The 26,007-nt window shown below is 39.0% G+C and overlaps 1 protein-coding gene across 1 annotated transcript in view; it reads left to right on the forward strand.

The window, feature by feature from the left end:
* Positions 1-6,256: 6,256 nt before the first annotated feature.
* Positions 6,257-26,007, forward strand: part of UACA (uveal autoantigen with coiled-coil domains and ankyrin repeats) — an 84,249-nt gene continuing 64,498 nt past the window's right edge. The window contains exon 1 of the mRNA XM_012728675.1: positions 6,257-6,438. Coding sequence (XP_012584129.1) covers positions 6,352-6,438 — 87 coding nt within the window. The 5' untranslated portion in view covers positions 6,257-6,351. The remainder of the gene's footprint in view (positions 6,439-26,007) is intronic.

The following is a 26,007-nucleotide window of genomic DNA, read 5'->3' on the forward strand; positions in this document are numbered from 1 at the left end:
AACTCATGCGGAAGCAGCTTTAGATTCTCAGTGCTGTGCTTTAACCCGCTGCGCCACCAGGGAGGGCCTGCTTTTAATTCTTAATGGCTATGGTGATAGCACACGGGTGAATTAGTAGTGGGAAACCCACGGGGATTACAACTGAGATGGAAAAAGGCACAGAATAATGTAAAAATAAATTATTATATTATTTTAAAAAATCTGTAATGGCCTAAATGCTATATGACATAACACAATTGTATACAAGAATTGTACCTTTATTGAAAATTTTCTGTCCGGTAAGTAAGCATTGTAAGTAGGCATTGCATTAGCAATTTGATACAAAAATGATATTTTCCTTGTAAATAACTTAAACATTGGTACATGTAATTTTGAAAAAGGGTATTAGAGGGAAAAAAATCACAAATTCTTTTTTTCTAGGAAGAAAATGTCTGAGTTTTTTGGTAACTAAATTCAAACATAAATATACATATAAATCCTGTAAGATATGGTGTGAAGTACTCATTTTCAAGATTAAGCTTTTTAGGTATACATTTACCCACAGTTATATTGATATTGGTTGAATTTTTCCTTTAAAGATCTGCTAAAAAAAAAAAAAACAGAATGGTTATTACCAAAAAGTGAAGATATGATAATGTTGGTAATTATGTGAAGAAAAAGAAAAAATTGTGCACTATTGGTGGAATTGTAAATTGGTATAGCCAAATTGGAAAACAATATAGAGGTTCCTCAAAATGTTAAAAATAGAACTATGATCCAGTTCTGAAGAACACTGAAACAATAATTTATAAAGATCTGTGCATGCCTATGTTCATTGCAACACTTATTACAGCAGTCAAGATATGGAAACAATCCAAGTAGCCAGTAATGGAAGAATAACTGATTAAGAAGACATGGTATATAGGCAGAATGGAATCCTACTTGACTGTAAAAATGATTTTCAATGTGAATGGGCCTTGAGGGCATTATATGAAAAAAGTCAAGAGGACAAAGCCCAATCCTGTAGGATTTCACTGATTTGTGAACTATTAAGTAAAGTAAAAACAATCAAACATACACAACACAACAAACCAAACAGATTGACAACAAAACAGATTCCCCAGTGGGGAAGAAGGGAGGAATAGCTTGCTGGTAAGTGGTGACTGGACATGCTGGCATGCATGGTATGATGGGAAATACACAGTTGCTGAGGTAAGAAACTAAAGCTTATACTTGAAACTTAAAAGGTGGTATAAACTGTTACCTCAATAGGAAGAAATAAAATCAGGGTATATATAAGGGTGTATTAATCTATGAGGATAGCTTATGAAAGAAGTTCAAATACTACATTAAAAATATATAATCTTATATCATAGAAAATGACATATTCAAATCAAGTGTTTGTAAGGAAAGCCTTATTAGAATGTCTATTGGCCCTCCCTGGTGGCGCAGCAGGTTAAAGCACAGCACTGAGAATCTAAAGCCGCTTCCGCATGAGTTCGATTCCCACTTGCCCCGGAGGTGACCACATGGTATACACAAGATTAATGTAGCAGAGTGTAAAGCCACCCTCAGCAGGATAGATTAAAGAGTGCTCCCCACTCTGTCTCTGGTGAAGCCTCTCACTGCCCCTGAGCCTCTGGCCTGTACCCCAGTTCTGTATGCACAAATAAATAAATCTTTAAAAAATATATATATCTATTGACTAGGACTTTTCCTTTCAATTATGAAGGCATCCAGTACATTTGAGTGTGGGACTTACTTTGACTTGTTCTGTCTGCAATGTTCTTTCATTAGCATGTGCAGCAAGGATTTTTAATAAGACCCGTGGAGTTCCAGAAGGGAAAGAATATAAAGAGAACAAGTAAAACAATTATTCAGAATTAATAAAAATAGCCTTTATTTGCCATGTTTTCAATTCAAAAAGCAAGAAATTTTTCTACTCAATTTATTTGATAGAGCTAAAATCTTGAAAGTTCATAGTTTGTATATTTCATGATGCCCAGGAGAAGATAAGAAAACTCGTAGATCCAGACATTTTTACTAAGGAGTCAGACACTTAACTGATCCTGGAACCAAATTCCTTGGGTTTATGTGGGTTCCAGGAGAATAGGCTGTTTTCAGAGAGGCAATCATCAGCTCAGTCTTTCAACCATTTGAAAACTCAGGGTCATCAATGAACTCATCAAAGTGAAACTTATAGTCTTTCTGAACTTGATGCATCACAGGTGAATGACAGTCTGTAAGTGCCAAGGAGGACAGGCCAGCAGACCTCTTCCTGTATAACTGGTATACACAAGATTAATGTAGCAGAGTGTAAAGCCACCCTCAGCAGGATAGATTAAAGAAGTTTCTGTAAGAAGGAAAGGATTTCAGAACCCAGAAGTTTTAGTGTTGAATTACTAAGAAAGCTCACACAAGTGTCTATGGTTACATGTAGCAGACGCTGTCTCCTCTCCCCACTTTTCTTTTTACCTCTTTAGTTTTCCAGGATGGAGTCACTGGAGAGCTTACTAGAAATGCAGAGGGTTTTAAAATTGGAGCCAAAGATGACCTACTTATTTTTTAAAAGCTCTTGTGCAATGTGTTTTTTGTTTGACTGTAGCGAGAGAAGAGGGTGTGAGAACTGCCTCAGGTCTCTCATTCCTGGGCTGCGGTATGAGTTCTAGGTAAGGGTGCCCTTCCTGGTGAACTCATGATCACACGTGGCTCTGTAGCTATCTGCCTTGACATTCAAACTAGGAGAGAGTAACCAATGTCCTGAGTACCTCCTTGGACTCAATGACTGTTGGCAGAGTTCCCTGGGCTACCAAGAGCAGCAGACAGCTCTGAAAATTAAGAGGGAAGTCATTGAACATGAAATTCACAAGCAAAGCTTGCCTGGAAGGGAATCTTCCTGTTTGAAAAAGGAATTATTTTATGTGAAAATTTTATATTTTGTGTGTTGATTTTTAATTCTCCTCCTTCTAAGAATCATCGTGTCATCTTGTAGCCATTAACATCTCATGGCCTTGAGTAAACAAATTCCAGTTCTGTTGTCTTACCTGCTCTGGATGGTCTTCTGCCTTTTGGGTCTGTCTTCTCACCTATATACACTCATTGAAGCCCCACCCAACATTGGGTATTACCCACTTCTGTAAAATTGCTATATAATTTATAAGTAGTTATTCTCTAAATCAAGTTATCTAAGTGTGTATTAGCTTTGATTCGCAAGTCCCTTGAAAGTAGGGGCCAATTTATGGAAGTGGTAAGGAGATTAACTTTGTCATCTTATATTACTGAAGATATCTTTACCATGTGTATGTATAATTTACTAACATAATTTTTAACAATGCATTTCTCTTCTGGTTTCATATATTATAAATGATAAAGGCAAAGCAAAACAAAATCATATTCAATATAATAACAAAAATCCATCTCAGACTGATAAATAGCCTTTGCTCTGAAGTGAAGATAAAAATAAACAATGGTGACAATATTAACAAAACCAAACCAAACCTGTCTTGCTAAAAGCTAATAATAGTGACTTTACTCATGTAAGGGCCTTCCAGATCATTTAAAAGAAACTTACTGCTTATTCAAGCCAGTGCTATTTACTTAGTTGCTCTCAAATGGGAATAAGCAGACATCCGCTATCAGATTTCTAGCCTGGAAAAATTCATAAAGTTCATTGGACACAGACACCATGGGGACATCATGCAGACAGTTCATAAAAATAACTTGCCCAACATTTTTGGAACCTGATGTAAGTTGTACTTGTGGCTCTGTCTGTTTCCTTTGCTTTAACCAGTAACAACTAGAGACCAGCCAATCATCGGACTGTGAGGACTTGGATGCTTCAGGGGAGACACAGCACAACATAAGGTTGTAATTAATAACTTAGCAGACAATTACCTGGGGGAGGCAGAGCTACTGGAAAGCAGTTAATATTTAAGATTCCACCATAGAACTAGCTGTACATGGGCACTTATCAAGTCTAGAACAACTTTGTTGATTAAGGTGTAAGTATTTTGAGTAGTACTGTCATCCCAGATCTTCCTACATATATTCCTAAAAAGCCTTAGGCCAACAGCAATTATTACTCTAGTAACCAAAAAGAATGTATCAATCCATTCAGAAATATTTATCCAGCACCTAATACATGCCAACCATGCTAGACAATTCAAAGAGGTTGTCAAAGAAAACGTATTATGATCTCTTCTTCGAAAACAAAATTTGTTAAAAAAATGAGTTATTCACTGGCTGTGATAGTGAAACAATGCTTATTCAGAACCATGTGTTAGTAATATGAGAGGAACAGTTTAACTATGTGGAGGATAGAGAGATCACTTTTAGTTGTTTGGTTATGGAAGGCTCTTTAAAGAAGAGGCACTTTGAAAGGAAGTGTGATTACAAAATATTAAAATACAACACAAATTAAGGGCATACATATAAAGAGCACAGACTTTTCACATACTGACCGTATGAGTTACTAGTACCCAGACAGAAAAGCCTATCAGAGCTCTCACCACCATCATGGGGTGCCTCCTTCCAATCAAGCTTCAGAGAAGTAGGATTTTGCTGGATGACTGTAGACAAAGAAAAATGCTGGAGGAGGGATCATTGTACATACAGACTTGGAAATTGAAAAGCATGAGCCATGTTAGAGGAATGGTGAAGGTTTTGAAGAGTAACTGGGGAGTCAGCTGGAGAACAGGGTTGGGTCCATGTTCTAGAGCCTTAGATGAATGACACATAAAGGAGCTAGATCTTATTCATTCACTGCTGAAAATTTTTGAGCAAGGGAGGAGTATTATGTAAGATTCTTTGATGATGGTAGATTATTGGTGATGGGAGAGGCAAAACTAGAGGTCAAGCGACTGGTTGGGAAACTTCTAGAACATCCCAGGAAGGGATTGTTTTGGCTTGCATTGGCAGGGGACGACAGAGTGTAGCTAACCAAGACACATTATAAAGAGCCAACGAAAACTAAATAGCCCTGGGTCTTGAGGAAGGAGTAGTCAAAAGAAAATTTGTTTGTATAGAACTAAGCAAGAAGAAATTCGTAATTTTCTCAGTTAGTTGTTATTTACTTTACTGTTGTTGTTAAGGGTTAACATAGCCTTAGAACTTTCTCCAAGAACGTTCTGAAAATTTTCTTACAGTATTTGAAAAACTGGAGTTAATCTAAGGAAAGAACTGCAAAGAAAGTGACTGACCTTTCAAACAAAGAGAGTTCTTTGTTAGTTAAAAAGTTGGACTGTTTGTCTTTGCAAATGGGTGCATGCTAGAATAAATATTTTGCAGGGAAAAACAGACTCTAAGGAAGACTAATGAAGATAACAAGTTAACAGCAAATTATTAAGTGCGCTGTCTACCTCTCTCTCCATCCTACCCTCAAATGAGTCCCATTACTCCAGATTTCTGAGTAGCATGAGCTAATTGATTTCATCCTATATTTTCACATGTAATTCGTTTAACAAATTTTGTTTTCGAAGAAAAGATTATGATACGTTTTCTTTGACAACTTCTTTTATCACTTTGGTTATGTGTGTGTGTTGGTTATGGTTATGTGTGCATTTTTTTCTTGAAACCACTTTCCCTGCTCCTGTTGCCCTATCCTACCCTCTCCCCCCATTGCTTTCTCTAAAGCAGCGGGTGTTTCACTCAACAAATAATTAACCGAGCACCTAACATGTTCCTTGATTTACTACAACGTGCTTCAGAGTTTTTTCAACTGTACATTTTGTACAGCCTCATTGCTTAGAGGCTGTTCGTTTCTGGAAATTTTCATATGCGTAGTTTATGCAGTTAAACATCAGCAGATGGAAGGGACTTTGCTTCAGAGAGTACTTGTGTGTGCAGGTGACTCGGTGTCCTTTCAGGGACCAGCGGAAGGAAGGGCGCTTTATTTGGAAAGGCCATGCGGGAGTCAGAGAAATATGAGACCTGGCGTAGGCAGGACCCCGTGTTCTCTTTAGACCGGAGGCTCCACCACCCAGGTAGGCGGGCATGAATGGCCTGGAGGCGAGCTCTGGAGACATCAAGCCACTCACCGATCACCCGCACAGCTCCCCAAGCAGAAGTCCCAAACTTTTCCTCCAGCAGGGAGAGGAAGGGTGTTATTAAGTTTGAAAGGGAAGTCCCTCCCCCTTCCCGGAATCCGATTGGCGAAGCTCAGCCCCACCCCTCCCAGAGCCGCGGACTGATTGGCTGAGGGAGGCGGGGGTCCGCCCCGAGCCGCGGGCCGCGGTGGCCCAGGTGGCAGGTGGGGTCTGAGCGCCAGCGCCGCCGCCGCCGCCTCCCGGCGCGCTCGCGGCTTGCAGACTCTAAAGTTCCCGCGCGGGTCGGGGGCGCCGTGGTTTCTGATCGCCGAACTGTCCAGATTTGGCCATGAAGACCCTCAAGTCTCGCTTGCGGAGGCAGGACGCCCCCGGCCCTACGTCCCCCGGCCCCACCTCGGTCGCCGTCTCCAACTCGGTGAGTCCCGCGGTTGTGCGCGTCCCGGGCTCTCCGCGCGCCCCTCCGGGGAGGCGCCGGGGGTCCTCTGCCTGCCAGCTCGCGCGCCGCCCTCTTGACTTTCCTTCCACCCGTTCGGCGCCGTGGGCGGTAGCGACTCAGCTCTGCGGCGGGAGCTCCGCTTCGGTCCCGAGACCTCGGGGCCCCCGGCTCCCCACATCGCCCTCGGATCTTGTCCGGACGTCTTTCCACCACTCACCCCCACTTCTCCTGGCCGTCGCGATTGAATCTCCTCCCCCTCAGCTCGTTGTTTCTGGATTATCTCCCAGGGCGGTGTCTTCTCCGGCGACCCCGACCCCTCCCCTCTCCCCCGACTCTCCCACAAACTAGGCGGAGGCCGGCGGTGCCCCTCCGTCGCCAGCGCTGCGGACCGGCGAGGGCTGCGAGTCCCCAGTCTTGGTGGGCAGGGCCGCGGACGCGGCGCCACCTCTCCAGAACTTTGGACCTTCCTTGGGTCCAACACTCGCAGCCTTGAGCGCTGGTGGGGCTCGCTGGACGTCGAGGGGTGGCCGCTGTGTCTAGGAGAAAATCTGATTCCTGAGTGAGGGATGGAATCGGGTGTGATTGTGAAGATGAAGCCCCAAAAGGGTGCAAGTGATAGTGAAGTTGGGACGGTGGCTGTCCTGTGATTTGTGTAAGTGTCTGTCACCTGTGGGACAGTTCCGTGCAGGACATGCCTTTGGTGGTGTTCTGCAGCCCGGCCTCCGTGTGTGCTCTCAGTACTCAGGGCCTCTCTTTACTTGGCAGGGGAACAGAAATCTTGGGAAACAGCCTGACTGCAGATGTTGGGATTTAGCTAATTTGGCAGTTAGAAGAATGGCAGTATCATCAAAATTCTGTTACTAAATTGAACATTATTTTTAAAAACTCCAAGAATCAGAAACGAAAGGAGAAGTAATGCTCAAGGCTCTCTTGTCCACTGGAATAGTTAAAATGGATTTTTAAAATTTCACCAACATGATAAGTTTTGGATGTGAATACTAATTCATCTGTCTTTGAGCTTGAGATAACTCAAAAATTTCCTCCAACTATTGCTAGTATGACTTTTCTTCGACTTAAAGGACATTGTGGGGAAAAAAAACTGTAGTTTGCAATTCAAATAAAAAGACAGCTTCAAATGGCAAGATTTTTGATGACTTGATGTTTAATAAAGCAGGATGTTGGCTTATAAGCTCTTAAGCGAGTTTACTTTGTTTCACATTATTTAAAAAAATAATTGACAACAATGCCATTAAATGATATGGAGGTTACTATAGTTGGATTAAAGATTCAACTTCTTTGTAGTACTAGTTGTTTTTCTAGGTCTTTTCTAGGTTTATACCCACACTTATCCCTGTTTCTTAGGTTTGTATTAAGGAGTCATGTCAAATATTGCACCTCAATTTGGTTTTCTAGGAATGAAAACCAAATTTTAGGTGTTATTCAACTTGACAGTTGCATTTTATACATGGGACATGAAGTGCAGCTCTCTGAACTTCAATCTTTAGCACTCGCTAAATTGAGCATTTTGTTATTTTTCTTAAGCTAACAGCATAAAGATAAGGAGAAATACATAGTATAAAAAATAGAATCTGCTTAGAAAAAGTGACCCTTTCTGAGTTTAAGTTAAATATTGGGGATACGTTTCATACAAATTTTAAATGAAAATAAACTCATGGCATGGCTAATAAAACCAAGTCAAAAATTGATAGAATAAAATGATTGTACAGGGGAAAGAGATGACTTTTGCTTTTCTATCTATAATCCATAATCTCTCTCAGTTCAGATTGAGTTACAGGTGTACATATTAAGATTGAACTTTTTTTCTTTTTCCTTTAAACATGTTAAGAATTTTATTTGCTTTTAAATAGACATTTTAGCCTGTTACTTAATATTTGAAAGGATCAAAGCCAGCTAAATATCCTTCTCCCACCTGAATCCTTTATCCTCCCTAGCCCTCCCTACCATGTCCCTCTAAAAAGAGTTTATATAAATAAGCCCATAAGCAAATATGAATATAAATATTTCACTCTTCTTTATCTTCTTTGTTAGCTGTACATATATTGACCAATTCAGAGCATCCCTGTTTAGATCTTTTGCTATAATATGCAAAGCTGATGAAATAAGCCCGTGTCTATTTTCCGTGTGTGTGTATATTCTTGTGGAATCAGTTCCTAAAAGGGAATTCAAGAAAGCATGCATTTGTAATGTTGAAGAATGTGGTTAGATTTCCTTCCATGCATCACTTTTTAAAAATAATAATAGGCGTAAATGGAATTTTTTGATATGCTATATGTGAGAAATTGTTTTTCTCATGCTTTCATTAGAGGCCAGAGGTTCAGAGGGGTGAGAGGATTCACCAGAGACAGCGTGGGGAGCAAAACAGGTGGACTCACTGAAATACACTGCTGAGGGGAAGTAGCAAGCCATGCAGGAGAGTATGGGGATTAGCTCCTGGCTGGGGTTCGAACTTAGGGCATAGCAGTCATGGTACTGAAACTTAACCCCTACGCCACCAGAGAGGCCCTATTCACATGTTTTGATCTTTGGTGGCCTCAGAGGTATATATAATATCTCAGGATGGTTTAAATTATTATTTCTTTTATTCTGAACTGGAGCATATTTTCGTATATATATTTTTATTTATTATATCAGTTTATTTTTACATATTTTTGTGCATTTTTCCATCTCAGTTGCAATCTCTTTGGGTTTTCCCATCACCACGTCACTCATGTGCCATCACCATAGTTATTTTCATATTTTTAAGAGCCCTTTGTGTTGGTCTTTTTTATGAACAGGTTATCCTTTCTATTTATTGGATTTTTGATTCGTTTTCCTATTCATTTGCATTTTCTTTTTGTTAGTCCTTTTAATGTGAATAATATGTTTTTTTAATTAGTTATGACTTTATGTTGACTTTTGATATCTAAGAAGTGGTTATATTTTATACAGTGTATTTTTCATTTGTCATAATGCTATTATATCTTTACCATTAGCATGGAGATGATCATGATTTGCACAACTTTGACTTAAGAAAAAGCTTTTTAAAAATCTATTTTTTCTTTTTTAAATATATTTTTTACATCATTCTTCATTTTGTACACTTTTTCATCTCAGTTGTAATCCCGGTGAACTTCCCACCACCAATTAACCCCTGTGACATCACCATAGTCTGCATGCGCTTCCCGCCCCAGTTGTGATCCTGTTCCTCTCTCTGCCCCTGTAGAATGCCTCTGGTTTATAGTTGCTTGTTGACTTTAGTTTTTACTTTATTACTGTTACTTTTTTGAGGAAAAGTTTTTTTCATAAATATTTTTCTTTATTTAAGTTTAACTGACAACATTAGCAATAGGCTGAGGTCTGTGAATGTTTTATAATATGTGAAATATAGCATATTAACATGCTAAATTATAATTATATGCAGCCTACATGCCAAAGAAGTCATTTAAAATATTCCAAGTACTACCATTGTTATAAATATGTCAATGAGTCTAGAATTCGTTAAGTGGTGAGTATGTATTTATATAAGTTATACAATAAATGTGGTTCACAATTATAAATGGTGAATAATATACAGTTGAGAATGTTTTATTAGTAAAATCTGGAGAGCTAGATATTTTAACTACAAGACAATTTTTATTTTTACATTTATTTTTAATTACAAAATTGGTGCTTCAAATTTTCAAAAGGGATAATTTTAAATAACTTAATGTTATTTCAAACCAAGTCAATTTATATGTACAATTATATGAATAGTGAGAATAGTCTTATTCCATTTTTACCTAGACAGGAAATTTAATTAGAGTTAAGGGGGGTACAGTGAATAAAGTCCTCATTGTGGGTAACTATAGGACAAATGACCTGTAATTCAATAAACTTCAAGGGGAAAAAAATGAACATTAAAAAATATTCAGGAGACATCAGTTAATGGTTGACTTCACTTAGACCCTGATTAAATAATTGTAAAAGGTAAAAGTTTAGGAAACACTTGAGGAAATGTAAACACCCACTGAATAGATAATGATTTTGTAGATCTTTTATTTTAAAATGATTTAAATGTGAAAATGGTAGTGATGTAGTTACATTGATTGGGAGTTTTTGCCTTTCAGAGAAATACATAGAAATATTGGTATTTCTAATCTGATATATTCTATTTCTATTGTAATATTCTATTACAGATGAAATAATGTGAAGTCTGGGGTTTGCTTCACAATAATTGATGGTGGATAGATGGATGGGAGAAGTATGACTCGTAGTTGAGATAGAATTTATCATGAATTACTCTTGTTAGCGGGGTGGGCCATGTCTGTTTTACTTACTTTTGTGGGTTTTTCTTTTAAATATATATGTTATAAATGTTCTGCAATGATGGTTTAACTGGGTGGTCCCTAGGAAAAGGGGAAATTCCAGGTTCCCTGCCCTATCTAGAGGGAGGGTGGAGCTGAGAGAAAAAGGAGAAGAGAGAAGGAAGCAGGATGGAGAGCCAGAAGGAAACCTGAGGAAGCCACATGGAGCAGCAAAGCATCTGATGGAGAAACTGTGCTCGTTTCTTGACCCAGGACAGGTTAAGGCAGATGTGGGTGAGATACTTGTAGGGAGGTGACTATGGCAGTGTTTATATTGATTTTGATTTTGCTCTTTTCCTCCCAGACTTGTCTGGCCATTTCTGACGCTTTTCTGTGGGTCCGGGCCAGAAGGTGCTTTAGGCTCGTAGTGAGCTTTCAGGCCTTGCTTTGGGCCAATCCCTTTTGGGTGGACTTTTGCCCACGAGGGGATGGGTAACTTCAGGTGTTTGATTTAGACATTATATTCTTTGTCTTCTGTATTGTATACTCACTGTATTAAAGTCCCTTTTCATTAAAGTTTTCTATGTTTTGTCTTGATGCAGCGGATGGAGAACCCACTTAGAATAGGCAGGTTTGGGGGTTCAGTGGTGCCCCTTTCTCCCTGCCTTGTAACAATGGGATAATGCATAGTCTTCAGGAATTTTAAGATGAGTTAGCATCCATCACCACACTCAGTAAATCAATTTTTAATTGCAGAAATAAAGAATAGTAAGCCTTAGACAAACAATTACAATTACACAGCATGTCAAGGCTATAATAGACACACATGCACATATTATGTGTGCAAAATAGATACAGGTGCACATGCGGTGGGTGTTTAATAGACGTGCGTGCACATGTGGTGTGTGTAAAATAGACATGTGCACTGAGTGTGCATGGGCAGGACAAGGTCAGGGACAAGGTAGAACCGTGAAGCTGGAGCCTGGGCCAGGCGTAGTCTGAAGGTTTTACCAGGCAGAAGAGCAGCCCGCAGGAGGGAGTGGAGCTGGGAAATTATGTAGTCCACTGAGGATGCATCAGGTTTAGAAAGGAACTTTGGTGATAGGGTAAGGGGGTGGTGCAGAGTGAGGTACAGACAAGAATTTCAGTGAAGGAGTTAGAGCGTGGCAGTTTGCTCTCTCAGTCTCTTTTTTCTTGACTAGAAAATTTGAATTACTTGGCAAACCTAAACAATTCTTTATAGAGATTTCTAACTGGTCAGTGAAGTTTCATTTTTAGAAGTTGTCTGGTTAGTGATTTAACAAGTTCACTGGTCTCCAGTAATTGCCAGCAAAACTTTGTCCTCATCAGCCCTATTTAACTTACTGTTGTATCCGTGGTGAAGAACACTAGAGCTTAAGAATGTTCGATTTAGACTCTATAGCTCATGAATTCCTTGTTTCATCTCTGTCATTTTAAATCCTTTATTGCCTCGTTAGAGATGACTTAAACCTTTGTCTGCCCTGATTCTTAAGGGATATAAGAATGCATGGGCTTATCCATATAAGAGAAGTAAAATTTATTTCTGTAGGGAGTTTGCCTAAAAATGGGTGGTTGATATGCATGTATTGAATTAGAAATAGAATGGTAGGCTCATCTTTGAATATAGCTCATTTTTCTATTCTTAGAACAATGAAAAGCTTTCTGTAACTTTTCAGGCTTAAAATCATAGCACAAAAGAACAAGAATAAGCTAACTTGTTTGTAGTCACAAAAGCAGTTTTGTCTGTTGGACTTTTTTTATTCTCAAGAATCTTGAATACTATTGACGTTTTCTTTATTCTAAATGGTGCAGTCTCCCTAGTGATGCATACAACCTGGATCCCTGTAGTTGAGTAACTAAAGTTCTGGCAAAGGATGAGATGTGATGAACTGGGATTACACAATCAGCTCAGACCTTGTCAATGCCCTGAAGAGAAAGAGGTCCATGACTAAGCCACTTAAGCTAAATGGCTAGCTATTGTTTTAAAGTGGTACTTAAATTAAATTCACCCCATAAAAATCATCCTTGTTCATTGTAGAAAATGAAATATAGTTGAAGATAAACAATAAAAACACATCATCCGCAGTGCTTGCCAGCAACTGTTGGTTATGCCCTTCTTCTGTATTTTAAAGATTCCATTTGCCTCGTTATTATTTAGCCAGCATTTAGTTTACCTTGATGTCATAGTAATGACATAAATACAAGACTTGAATCATGGCCCATTCTAATAAATTTTGTACTTAAAATTATAAGTAATTTGAAATGTTTTGAGCAGATGTAAGTGTCCCATTAGGAATACTTAGTAAATCCTATTGAATTGCTCCTACTGCCAGTATCTAGTATTTCTTGAGCATGCATGTCCCAGGCATTATTCTAAATGCTTTATGTTGACTCCCTTGGTCCTTATAGCAACCATAAGCAGTAGGTACTGTTGCTGTTATTTTATAGATGATGCTCAAGAATTCACCTGCCCAAGATGCCATAATTAATACGGGGAGAGCTGGTAGCCTGATTTTGGAACTCTTGTCCTTTTATGTTGTGAACAGATATAATTTCAAATTTAAAGCCCTGGAATTTGTACCTTAAGCCATTTACTGGAAAAGTACAGCAGGTTAAATTGCAGTACTGCAAGGCTAGCCATAGCCACTTCATTGCAAATTCGATCCCCAGTCCTGGAGGTGACCCACATGACATGGCAGGCCTCTCCTGTCTTGCCTACTGCTCTCCTTAGCAGTGTACTTAATCTGTGTGTTCTACTCGCCACTCTGTCTCTGGTGAATCCTCCATACCTCAGTTCTGTATGCATAAATAAATCTTTAAAAAATCCTAAATTCAAGTCCCACCATTTAAAAAAAAAAAAAAGGAAAGGGAGGGATGTTTGAGGGGGGAAGAATGGACTTTCAGCCTTTCATGGTAAATCTTGAAATCAACTTATAACCAAATTTCTTTCTTCCCAGCAGTGTATAAAATTGTTGCAGTGCTATTTTCTTCTAATAATAAATAGTGTTATTGAAATGTTTGTTAATCTGATACAAAAAGAGTATTGCATTAAGTCTGTGTTTTTTATTTCTGGGCAGTGTGAACATATTTCTAAACCATTGCCACTGACTTCATATCTCAAGAATTGTGTTATATGTCCTTTGAGCATTTTCTATTGGTGCCATATATATATTAATCTTCAAGAGATTTACACCGTGAATTTTGCAACTTTGAGAGTAGTGTGTGTCTCTCACAGACATAAAACATAGTCTGTCAGCACACAGTTGTGTTTCTGCCATTTCCTTTATATTTCAAATGGTTTTGTTTCATGTATTTAATTTTATGATAAATGATTCATTAAAATTCTCGACTATTTTACATTCATTGTAAAGAAGTGCAGCTATTGGTATTGGTTTGTTCCATTATAACTTTTGTCTTGAATTCTACATTTTTCATCACATTATCGATTTTCCCATTTTCTTTTCACCTTTTTGATTGATGTGAATATTTATCCAGTGTATAAGCATCATCTCTGGTTTTAGACATTAAGAAGACCACATGGATGAAGTTAGTTCTGAGATTCTGGTATAGCTAAAAGTTGATATGTGTGTCTCTAAGAGAATATATATGTTTTGGGGGAATAGTATGTTTTTAATAGTGACCTCATTGATGTGTGTCAAAGTTTGACATTACCTCTGTAGTGGGTTGTCCCTTTCAGATGCACTAATAATTTTTTTAGAATCTCGGTGAATTTTAATAATTCAGTCCTCTAGCTGGTTCTTGTAATTGTGTGGTGTTTGTGCTGTGGCACTGGCCTTGTGTTGGGCTCTGGTGAGGCTAGCACATTCTGATCTCTCCAGTCCTGCCCACCAGGAATAGCCCACAAACACTGATTTTTGTGTGAGAGATTTTTTTTTTTTGAAAAGAGAGTTCTTTTTTGATTCATCTCTTTTTTTGGTGTGTGAGTTCCATTTTTAAAATGAACATTTTATACTTAAAAAAGCACTTATGAAATGTACATAGCATTTATGGTAATGGATAATTAAATAATTACAGAAAATAGAATGCTTTCTCAGCTTTAGAAAGGCAAATTGGTCAAACAATGTCTGTCCATTCATAGCTTTTGAAGCTGTACCTAGAGCCTTCTGAAGGGGCAGGGCAAAGGGTTAGCGGCTCAGACTCAGCAGTCTGGGGGACCTGAGTTTGAATCTCTCTGCTCTGGTCATGACCAGCTTCATGACCTCAGGTTGTTATTTCTTCACATGGAAAATGGTGTTAAGTGTAGTTTAGGATGCACTTAATGTTGGTTCTTATCATTACTACTGAAAATCTTACCAGGGTCCTTTCAGTTTTGTCCTTTATTACCAGAGGAACTTCATTCTTTCTGCTCTTTGGCTTTCCAGCTAATACATGCCCTCCTGGACTTTTATATACCCTGGGTCTACAGAAGATCATCTGCTCTAGCCTTCCACCCTCAGGGAGATATGTGGTCTCTGTTTTTCATTTCATTAAAAAAAAAATACTTGAGTGTCTAGGTTATGCTGGGGGAAATGGAAGATGAGGAAGGTAAGCAGCTCCCAGTGTTGCTAAGTGTTGCAAGGGGACTCTGTAAACAGATGATATAAAGTAGTGACTGCTGTGATAGAGGGGTGTACACCTGCTGTCTGGGCTGAGGAGACTGGAGGTGTTTTGTAGGATGAGCTGCTGCTGCTGCTTCTAATTTTCTTTCGATTGAGGTAAGGTTCACACAATGTAAACTTCCTCAATTCAAGATGAGCAATGGGATATTCACAGTGCTGTGTAATAACCATCTCTACTTGGTTCTGAAACATTTTCATCACCCCAGAACGTATCCATCAAACACCTGCTCCCCCCCTCTCCTCCCCTAGCAACCGTCAACTTGCAGGGTGAGTTTTACTCTGAGGCTTAAAGAACTGGGTACATTGATCCAGGAAAGAATACAATTCTTTTCAAAAAGTCCAAGAGCAAAGCCTGAAGAGAAGAAATGTCACAGCGTTAGGGTCAGGGGCAATTGGTCACTCTGCTCAGTTCAGCTTTGGTGATGCAGAGTAACAAATAGACCAGGGAATCGAGTGGGAGGTAGGCAGGAGGTGAAGCTGGGCTTAAGTCTCGGAATTGCTTAAAATAGGCCATATTTTAAGAATGTTGGACTTTGTCCTTTGTATCCAGAAGTGAGAAACACATGATAAAATGTGTTTTAGATGGATTACTTTGGAAGTTTTGCTGAGGATGGATTTGAGGGGATCAAGCTCAGAGGCAGTAACTTATTTATGCAACGATTGCAGTAGAACACGCAAGAATTAGTGAGGGCCTGAGTCATTACAACCCTGGAAGGGAAGGAGAGGAGGACTTGGTTACAGGTCACCTGAGACTTAGAGAGGTTCTGGCTTGCTAGTCCGCAGGCAAGTGGTCAGAGCCCCTGCCTGCTGCTGCCTCTCGTGATGCCCATGAACCCCCTGGGCTGAAGTAATTGCAGGAGGTGCAGCCCAGGTGGAGCTGAGTTCCATTCGAAGGGGAAGAGAGAACCCTGACCACACACCTCTCTGTGCTAGTGACTTAGCTTTGTTTTAAAGTGCACCTATTATGGTTTCACTCATGGGGATATAAAGAGACAAAACAAAGGAGTGCAAGAAGTAGACTACAACACAATCTACACATCTGACTGCAGAGTCGAGGCCACGAGCTGGTTGGCGGGAGGAGGAGAACAAAGGGGCAAGCGACCCAGTGGGCTCTGGTGGAGATCACCGGGGCTCTGGTGGTGATGTGTGGTAGCATACATCTGAGGGGTGTGAACCTGTAGCTCCTAGATCATATATGGTATTGTAAACCAGCATTACCAATAATAAATAATACAATGAAGAAAAAATAAAGTGCCTCTACTTATAATCGATTTGGATGAGTAGCTCAATGTTTTGGTGATGGTTGAAAAATACTTTTCATAGTTTAACTTACTAAGCTAATGATTATCAGCACTGATATTAAGCACATGTCTTAAAATTTGTTTTCTCCGACTTCTTACAAAAAGTTGAAAAATACATAAGCCCTGTACAATGAATGAAGATCCACCTACTTGCGCCTTGTATCCAGATGTGCATATTCCACAGTGTTTGCTCTGTGCATCTGCCAATCCAAGTATATACACACACATATATAGTGTATACATGTTTTTGTGCTCATGTTTTTGATTGAATCTATAAAAGTAAGTTGGAGACTATATATTTTAACTTTAAATTTTATAGCCTACATCACATAGAACAAGAAATCTTATTTACAGTGTAATGGTGGTAGGCTGGGATTTAGGTGTTAGGTGACTTATGTAGCAGAGTTGGAAAGAATGTTTTCTAGTTCTGCAGACTTCTTTATCTTACATGTACATGTTAACATTCTTAAACGTCAGTGTTTAAGATGTTATCTTAATGTTATCGTGATGATGTTTGTTGCATCCATCCATGAAACACTGGTGCTAATTGTTAATATTTTTCTTAAATGAGTCAGTCCACACTGGAGGGGACAAATCCTATATTATCAAAATATTAACAAGGATTAGAACAATGGTACGTCATTAATAATGTAAAAAATAAAATGAGTCACTTAAAAGATAATATATTTATTTAGGAAGGAAACTGTATGAAGGGCAGGAAGAAAATGGAGTCCTGGTGGTCCTCAGATCTGCAGAAATGGTCTTTTTATCATGAATCCCCCTAGGGAAAGAGTGGCAGTGAGGGGGTGGGGGCAGGTGGAAGGAGGTTGGAGTGGGAGGGTGGGGCTGCAGGGTGTATGGGCACTTGGACTCTGCTGGCCCTGTCACAGGGCTGAGCCAGGGACCAGGCCTTTGGTACATTTTGGACATTTTCCTTCGTTCACCTCTTGCTTCATGCTCCCTGCTGTGGGCCAATACTGAATGATCTGCAACTTTAAAAGAAACTGCAAGTAGACTCTGCCACCCACATTGTTCCTGAGCCAGTGAGGCCTATACCTTTGCATAGTGCTGTGTAGACCACACTCTGAGAGGTCCTCAATTGCAGTGTTTAGCTAACTAAGTAAATACTTTCCTGTTTGTGGACTGATTAAACTTTGCTTTATAGCTGAGAATTACACTTTGTTGAAGTTATTATTATTCAGTCATTTATTGGTGAATATGCTTTTTTAAAAGTCAGTGGACATTATTTAAGTATTTATAGTATACAGACACTATTACCTAGGGATTGTAAAAATAAATCAGTGTATATTCTTGGTTATTTGAAGTATAATTTTCTTCAGGTCCATTTCTCTAGTGTTAAAAACCATTTGGAATTTAATTAAGCACAAGATAATGCCATTTTTAATAGCATAGGTTACTATGCTTATATAGAATGTGTAAATTATTAATGTATCAAATATTTTATATGAGAGCTTATATGAATGTGTAAATTATTAATGTATCAAATATTTTATTTGACTAATGAGTGCATAGTATCTTTAGAATATTGGATAATTGGTCATTTTTGTTTTCTTGTATTGGTTTTTTAAGATTTTTATTAAAAATCAATATATATATATATTTTTTTTAAGATTTATTTATTTGTGCATACAGAACTGGGGTACAGGCCAGAGACTCAGGGGTGGCGAAAGACTTCACCAGAGACAGAGTGGGGAGCAGAACAGGCAGATCGTGGAAGTACACTGCTGAGGGGAGCAGCGGGCGGGTCAGGAGAGGTCTGCCACGCCTGGTCGCAGGCGGGAATTGAACTCATGTGGAAGTGGTTTCAGCTTCTTAGTGCAGTGCTTTAACCCGCTGCGCCACCAGGGAGGGCCAAAAATCAATATTTTTTTAACATAAAATATTATTTTACTATTTCCTGTATAAATATAAGGACAAATGTGATGTAGTTTTAAAAGTATCTTCTTTCATTATATTGTCAATACTGTTTTAAGTTGAGATATTCTAAAGACAGAAGGATCAGCAAGGACAAGAAGAGGTCAGAAAATCTGGTTTGAATCCAGGCACTGTTACTTCAAAGCTCTTGGGCAAATCACTTGATCTCAGTAAGTTTCAATTCTTCCTCTTTGAAGACAAGATGGGGATAATACCACTTGCCTTTCTACCCTTCCAGAGGTTTAGGGTGCTAGAAATAACGAATATATTTAGAAGTGGCATAGCAGTATAAACAGAAATTTGAACAGTGGCTGCTACTTGTCCATTAAACTATTATGTTAGTGTTTCTTAGGTGTGCGCTGAAATTGTACTGATCCAGTTCTGAAAGGATAGTAAATGTGGCTCCTCACATCTCTTTTTATGAGGTGAAGGAAACAGCTATTGTTTAGATGTAGAATGAGACGCTTTTCTGAATTGTAGTGTAAGTTGCTTTTCACTTTGATGACATGAGTGGAAAATAAGAAGAGTACAATTTTTGTTCTTGTACAAAGGAATTTTGACTTGGATAGTTGAATACAGTTTCTTTTTGAGGTGACAAATAGACATTTGTTCCCTCCCTAAGTTTCCATCATAGAACCCAGCAATGAATGAGATTCCTCAAGCTGTGGAAAACACCACACTGTGTATCTGACACAGAGTGGAAACTCTGGCTAGTGTTTTATATTTATGACTGGCGTGAGCTTCTCATGCTAGGCCATTATTCAGAGCTGTCAATGTGCTTACTCTTTCTACTCGTTAATACCAACAGGCAAACTGCTGACCTAATTTGCTAGCAACACGTCTTTGGAATTCTGTTAAGGAACTGTATGCACTTTTGTTCGCATGTTTGCCATCGTTCAGTTCCACTAATATTTGATGGGCTTTTTTTTTTTTTGGTCTTAATGCTTCTGTTCCCTGCCCTTACTTTCTCCTGTCCCTCCAGACCCTGCCATGAAGCTCTTTGGAGCTGTCCACACCTGGAGCCCAGCGTCAGCCTGCTGGTAGGGTTAGTGTCTGTGTAAGCTGAGCTCTGGGAAGAGTCCTCGTCTTGGTCTAGGAGGTCAAGTGCCTGAAGCTAACACACATATTTATGGCACTTACATATTTACTTGATACTTACTTTATGTCATACTGTTTTTTTGTTTTGTTTTGTGCTGGATTTGTGTGGTGGGAATGGGGACGGTCTTAAAGCCAAAATGGGTGAGCTGAAGGCTCTGCCAGCCTGATCTCAGGGATGTAGGCTTAGTCCTACTTTTCTTGAGCACTCTTGAGTGGAAGAGCCTGTAAATGACCTATTTTTTCATTTGGCTCCTTAACCTCATATTTCACACCTGGAGTCACGCTGCAGTTTTGTGCTATGGAAATTGTCACTGGTTCAGAGTTTATTGCTTCTGGTTTTCCCAAACCTTATGATTTAGCACTAAAATGGCACTTTTATTTCCATGTTCATACTTCTTTCTTCCCTAAATTTTCAACTTCTTGTTGCAACCACAAAATTGGTCCTCTAAAAGGTGACAATTTTACAAAAATTATTCTATTTTCTTAAGTATAAGAAACTTCAGTTCCTTTTTGTCTTAGCTAACTTTAAAATTCACATAATTTATTTTCTTTGTAAGTTTTAAAATAGCCTTACATTTTATTTCTTTAAGAAGTTTAAGTATTAGGGTTTTAGCATTTTCAGGTTGGAAAGGATTTAGAAGTTTTCTAGTCCAGTGGCTAGATCACCTTTAGGCTTTTGACTTCCACCCTTTTAGAAATACATTTTCTATTGTGATGCGGAAGTGTGGTAGGTAGAGTTCTAAAAATGGCCCTATGGCTTCCTATGTAATCCCTGGGATTTTGAATATGATGAGACAATATGTCCTTGATTATGTCTTGTTGTATGGCAAACGAGATTTTCCCGCTGTAATTAAGGCTAAGAATCATTTGTCTTTGAGTTAGTCCAAAAAGGAGATTATTCAGGCGGACCTATTCTAATCTCATGAACCCTTTACAAACAGGTTTTTCTCTGGCTACAGCAGCATTGGGAGCCTGAGAGATCTGAAGGACAAGAAAGGCTTGTCACTGGCTGCTGGCTTGCAGGTGGATGGGGTCATGTGGGAAGGAGGGCAGGTGGCTTTGGGAGCAGAGAGAGGCCCAGGGCTGACACACACAAGGAGAGGACCGCAGCCCTACAGCCGCACGTTACCAGCAACCTGGAAGCAGGTTCTTCCTCAGATAAGATCCCATCTGGCTGGCATCTGGATTTTGGCCTTGAGAGACCCCAAACAGAGAACCCAGTTGACCCATCTGGACTTCTGACCCCCATGGTTGTAAACTAATAAGTATTGTTTTAAAGCCTCTGAGTTTGTAGTTATTTTTTACACAGCAATAGAAAATTAATTTATAAGACTGATTTGCAATCTTATGAAGAAATACTGTGGGAGAAATGGAAATTTAAGTGAAAAATGAAAATATAGGTGCAACCTAATATTAGTCATGTAGACTGTCCACTGGAAAAAGACCAACAGGGATTATACAAGATGATCATAGGACTGATGAGATCATTGTTTTCATTTTTTTTTGTTCTGCTATGATTTTAATAATAGACTTGTATTCATGTAATTTGTAGTGAACTTATTTATACAAAACTGAGAACTTAATTTTATTTGGTAATTTATTACTAGGAACCTGCAAATTCATAGGCTGAGAGACTGGCTGGCAAGCGTTACATGTTAAAAACTGGTTTTCCCTAACTTAGCTTAAGTACTGAATGTATCACTAGATAACTGATAACAAGAATCTGTAGGTAGTAAACTAAGAACCCCATATTTGGTAACATTTGCCAATTCACTGATTGGCTGAGGAAATAGCTTTTACTGTCCTGTGTCCTGTCTCCTGAGGAGAATGTACAGGCCTATGCCTTTTCGAAGAGCTGCTGTGTAGAGGTACAGAAGCAGCCACTGGAAAGGTAGGTGGGAATTTGCTGTGTGTGGTGTTTAGAACAAAGCTGTGAGAAGCCTTCTGCCGGCCTTACCTGTCTCCATGCCACCTGAAGAGTTTTCGCCTTGTTGAAGGGATTTATTACAAGGGGTTCTGTAAGTTAAGCTTTATTAACCATCTCTTTCTGCCTACACACAGGGGACATAGAGCAGCAGGTTTCCTAGTGCTCAGATCTCATGCCTTCCCACTGTGGGACTGTTTGTAGAGCATGGGGAAGGGTGAGTCACAAAGGAGGAAGGAACTGCACTTAAGGCCCATTATAAACATTTCTGGGTGTGGTGGTGCATTTGGGTGCACTCTTAAGGCAAGCGGAGCAGCTGTCTGATTTAATGCAGGAAGACTGTTCTATAGGGTTTTATTTGTGGTTGGTTCCGCCTTGTACGGTAAATTTTCCTGTGTCTGCTTCTAACTGCTTCACATTAGTGAAACTCCTTTAGAGAGGGCTGTAGTAGGGAAGGAATGGCATGACATCTTAAAGATAAAACCCTTTTATGTCATTATCTTTGTGTAAGATTAATTCTTTAAAACTCATTCCTATGTACATAGTGTACTTTGACTTTTTTTTTTTTTTTTTACCTATTTGTGCATACAGAACTGGGGTACAGGCCAGAGGCTCAGGGGCAGTGAGAGGCTTCACCAGAGACAGAGCGGGCAACAGAACAGGCAGATGGTCAAAGTACACTGCTGAGGGGAGCAGCGGGCAGGCCAGGAGAGGTCTGCCACACCATGTGGTCACCTCCGGGGCTGGCGGGAATTGAACTCATGCGGAAGCGGCCTTAGACTCTCAGTGCTGCGCTTTAACCCGCTGAGCCACCAGGGAGGGCCGTACTTTGACTTTTTAAGAGTTCCTGAGTGATAGCAAAACTGATAAGGTTCTATAGCAGTATTTGAGAAAATGGACTAAAATTAGCACTTCTATTGGAAGTGTGACTACACCTGCCTAAGAATTACAAACCATGTGTAAACCCAAAGTCCACTTTAATAAAAGGCACATTTTTGGAGTTCCTGGAATGGAATTTGCCTTTCTCTACCTTCCCAATTTCAAAATCTGTAAGTGACCCAATTGTAGACGTGCAGGTGACCCTTTCTTTCTGCTGGGTGTTCTGATTCCCTGTTTGGCAGGCCCTGTTTGACAGGCCCTGTGGTTCCTGGAGGGGATCCGTATGATGTGTGTGCTGAGGATTCGCAGAGGCAGAAATCAGTGTTATTTTCTACTGTTAGTATAAAATCTCATGCACTGGAAGTGAAATGAAGGCATCAGGTTCTTGCTTCATATTTTGGGTCATTGCTTTGTCCTGAGAAGCTTCACTTAAATTTGGTACCTTAAGTCCCCACCCCTTCACCCTGCTCTCAGACCTACTCATTGGCATACTGCTGGGTTAGCAAACTCCTCTCCCCTTTCCTCTCCTGCTTCTCCCTATCCCAGAAAATCCAGAATGAGGGTCTTAAATTGGTTTTTACATATATGACTTCACTTGGCCATTACTGTCACAGATCTGTATTTGATAGCAGAGATTATTTATTATACAAATATTTACAAGATTCCTTACACATTTGAAGTGATTGAATTTATGTACAGCATTTTAGGACCATACATATTGTAAGATCAGTTTATATTAATTAATACTTCATAATTATAATGACTGGGTTTTCAAATGTAATGCCTGTTTTTTAAATGGTCCTAGGAATGTTCTGACTTGTTTTCTTCATTTATACATTTTATTTATGTAACCCATTAACAGCAGCTTCTTGTAGTGTGTTTCACATTTGTAAATGGTGTAGCATGAGAAATGGAATTGGGAGTTAAGTTGCCAGAAGCATGAATTGGAAAGAGAACAAGGATTAGACATGAATTATCATTTTAAGAAAGAATTTTGTGCTAGGTATCACATTCTAAAAGCAATAGTATTAATTTAGTTTAACTTCTAACATGATTACCTTCTTTTAAAAATGTGATAATATTGGCCCTCCCTGGTGGTGCAGGGGGTTAAAGCACAGCACTAAGAAGCTAAAGCCACTTCAGCATGAGTTTGATCCCCACGCCAGAGGTGACCACATGGCGTAGCAGACCTCTCCTGACCCGCCCGCTGCTCCCCTCAGCATTGTACTTCCTCAGTTGGCCTGTTCTGCACCCAACTCTGTCTCTGGTGAATTCTCTTGCCTCCCCTGCACCTCTGGCCTGTACCCCAGTTCTGTATGCATAAATAAAAATCTTTTTAAAAATGTGGTAATCTTATTGGCTAAATTATATTAAGTTAGAAATCTAAGTATTATCAATGAAATTTTGATTTTTTAATATATAAACTGAGAATTTGGTATATATCTTACATGCCTATCAATAAAGTGTGCATTTTAAAATCAGTTGAATGGCTTTTTGAAGTAAAATTATTTTATCTTGGCAGGAGTAAATCCTCTACTAGGATAAGTGATAATAAAGATAGTGAACTTGAAACTTCATGATTTCTTGAGTATAGAGATTATTTGGAAATTTGTTGAGTATATCAGCATTCCATTAAAATCAATAAAAATATTTTAATTCTAATTATATAGTAAAATACAGTTTTTAGCTTGCTATAAATAGGAATGGACTATAAACACAAAATACTTAAAGCATATAAATTAATTTGGAAGCTACTTATTTCTTCATGCCACATTCAATTTTTCTTTACATACAGCTGCTTGGCTGATATACAATAATGTGTGAACAAACCAAGTTGCTTTTAAGAGTTATTAAATGTTTCATGTTCTTCCAAAACATGAAAACTAATTAAACCAATTAACCAATTTAAAAGCTTGGCAATTAACTTCCATATCCCAAGCTAAGGGTGTTTCCTATATATACAGGTATTTACCAGCACAGTTGTAAAAGTATTATCTCTGATATTAAGTTCCAAAATCTGTTCAGAGTATACTTGAAGTAAAAAAAATAGCAGGACTAAAGTATTTGTTACTCATTCCTGTTTTCTCTAATTATAGTTTTCTCTGACTATAAAGATAATTTAGAAATTGCTTAGAGGGCCCTCCCTGGTGGCATAGGTTAAAGTGTGGCAGCATGAAGCTCACTGCAGCCACTTCGTTTAATCCCCAGCCAGGGAGGTGACCCACTTGGCACAGCAGACCTCTCCTGACCCGCCTGCTGCTCCCCTCTACAGTGTACTTCACCGATCTGCCTGCTCTGCACCCCACTCTGTCTCTGGTGAATCCTCTTACCATTCCTGCACCTCTGGCCTGTACCCCTGTTCTGTATGCATCAATAAATAAATCTTTAAAAAAAATCTTAAATATCAAATGATTGCCAATATACATTTATATACTATATGGACAGTGAAGTTCTGAAGAATATTCATTTAAAATAGACCTAATGAATCTTGAAGTGCTTCATGTTACTCTATGCTATGCTATATGAAATAATCTATTTGTTTTGATTATCTTTGTTTCTAGTTATTACATAATACTGTTTTTGTATTTATTATGAAATCAAATGAGGAAAATAACTAGTTATTATACTTTGTAAAAATACTTGTATGACAGAAACATAAATGTACATTTTTCTTCTATAGATTACTTTCCCCACTCCCCATGAGAAAATGCCAGGGAAGGAAGAAGGAGGCTTCCTTTTTATATGCCCTCTGCTGTATTGTTAGCTCATTTTTAAAAACCACATGAATGCAGTTTATAATCTAAAAAAAGTAGTATAAATCTTTAAACTGCCCGTTTTCCTAACCACCGCCTGTTTGCTTGTACCACAACCACACCTTTATACTTAAAATGGAAGGAATTTGCAGTTTAAGATGACAGCAAAGAAAGAATGTTCAGGACTGATAGTGAGTGGAAAAATATACATGGTGTGGGGCTGTACACTGTGTGCTGTAGACCCCAGCAGCAGCTCCACATAACTCTCCTCATGAGGTTCCTAGAGGAACTGACTTCGGGACCAGACTTTGAAAGACTCACACAGTTCTGGTTGTCGTTGTTTGTTTTCTGTGAGATTTCATTTGTGGCACTATGTCTTGATGATAAATCCTGTTTGTCTTAAGATAACCGAATGGGTGTGTTTCTTACAAGTAAAGAATCTGAACGGAACAATATTCTTTGCAAAAAATTGAAAGACCACAGAAAATGTAAACACATTTTTTTTTTTCTAATCCTACATTCCATAGCTGTTAACTCTGGTTATTTCTCTCCATTTTTTTCTTCTGAGTGTTCCTTAAAATTACGATCTTCCACATGGCCCAGCAGACCGCTCCTCTCTCAATCGCTGCTCCCCTCAGCAGTATACTTGTCAGTCGGCCTGTTCTGTTCTCCACTCGGTCTCTGGTGAATCCTCTCACCGCTCCTGCACCTGTGGCCTGTACCCCAGTTCTGTAT

This window comes from Condylura cristata, unplaced genomic scaffold (genome assembly GCF_000260355.1).
Source record: "Condylura cristata isolate star-nosed mole 26May11 unplaced genomic scaffold, ConCri1.0 scaffold00023, whole genome shotgun sequence".
NCBI classification, from domain to species: Eukaryota; Metazoa; Chordata; class Mammalia; order Eulipotyphla; family Talpidae; genus Condylura; species Condylura cristata.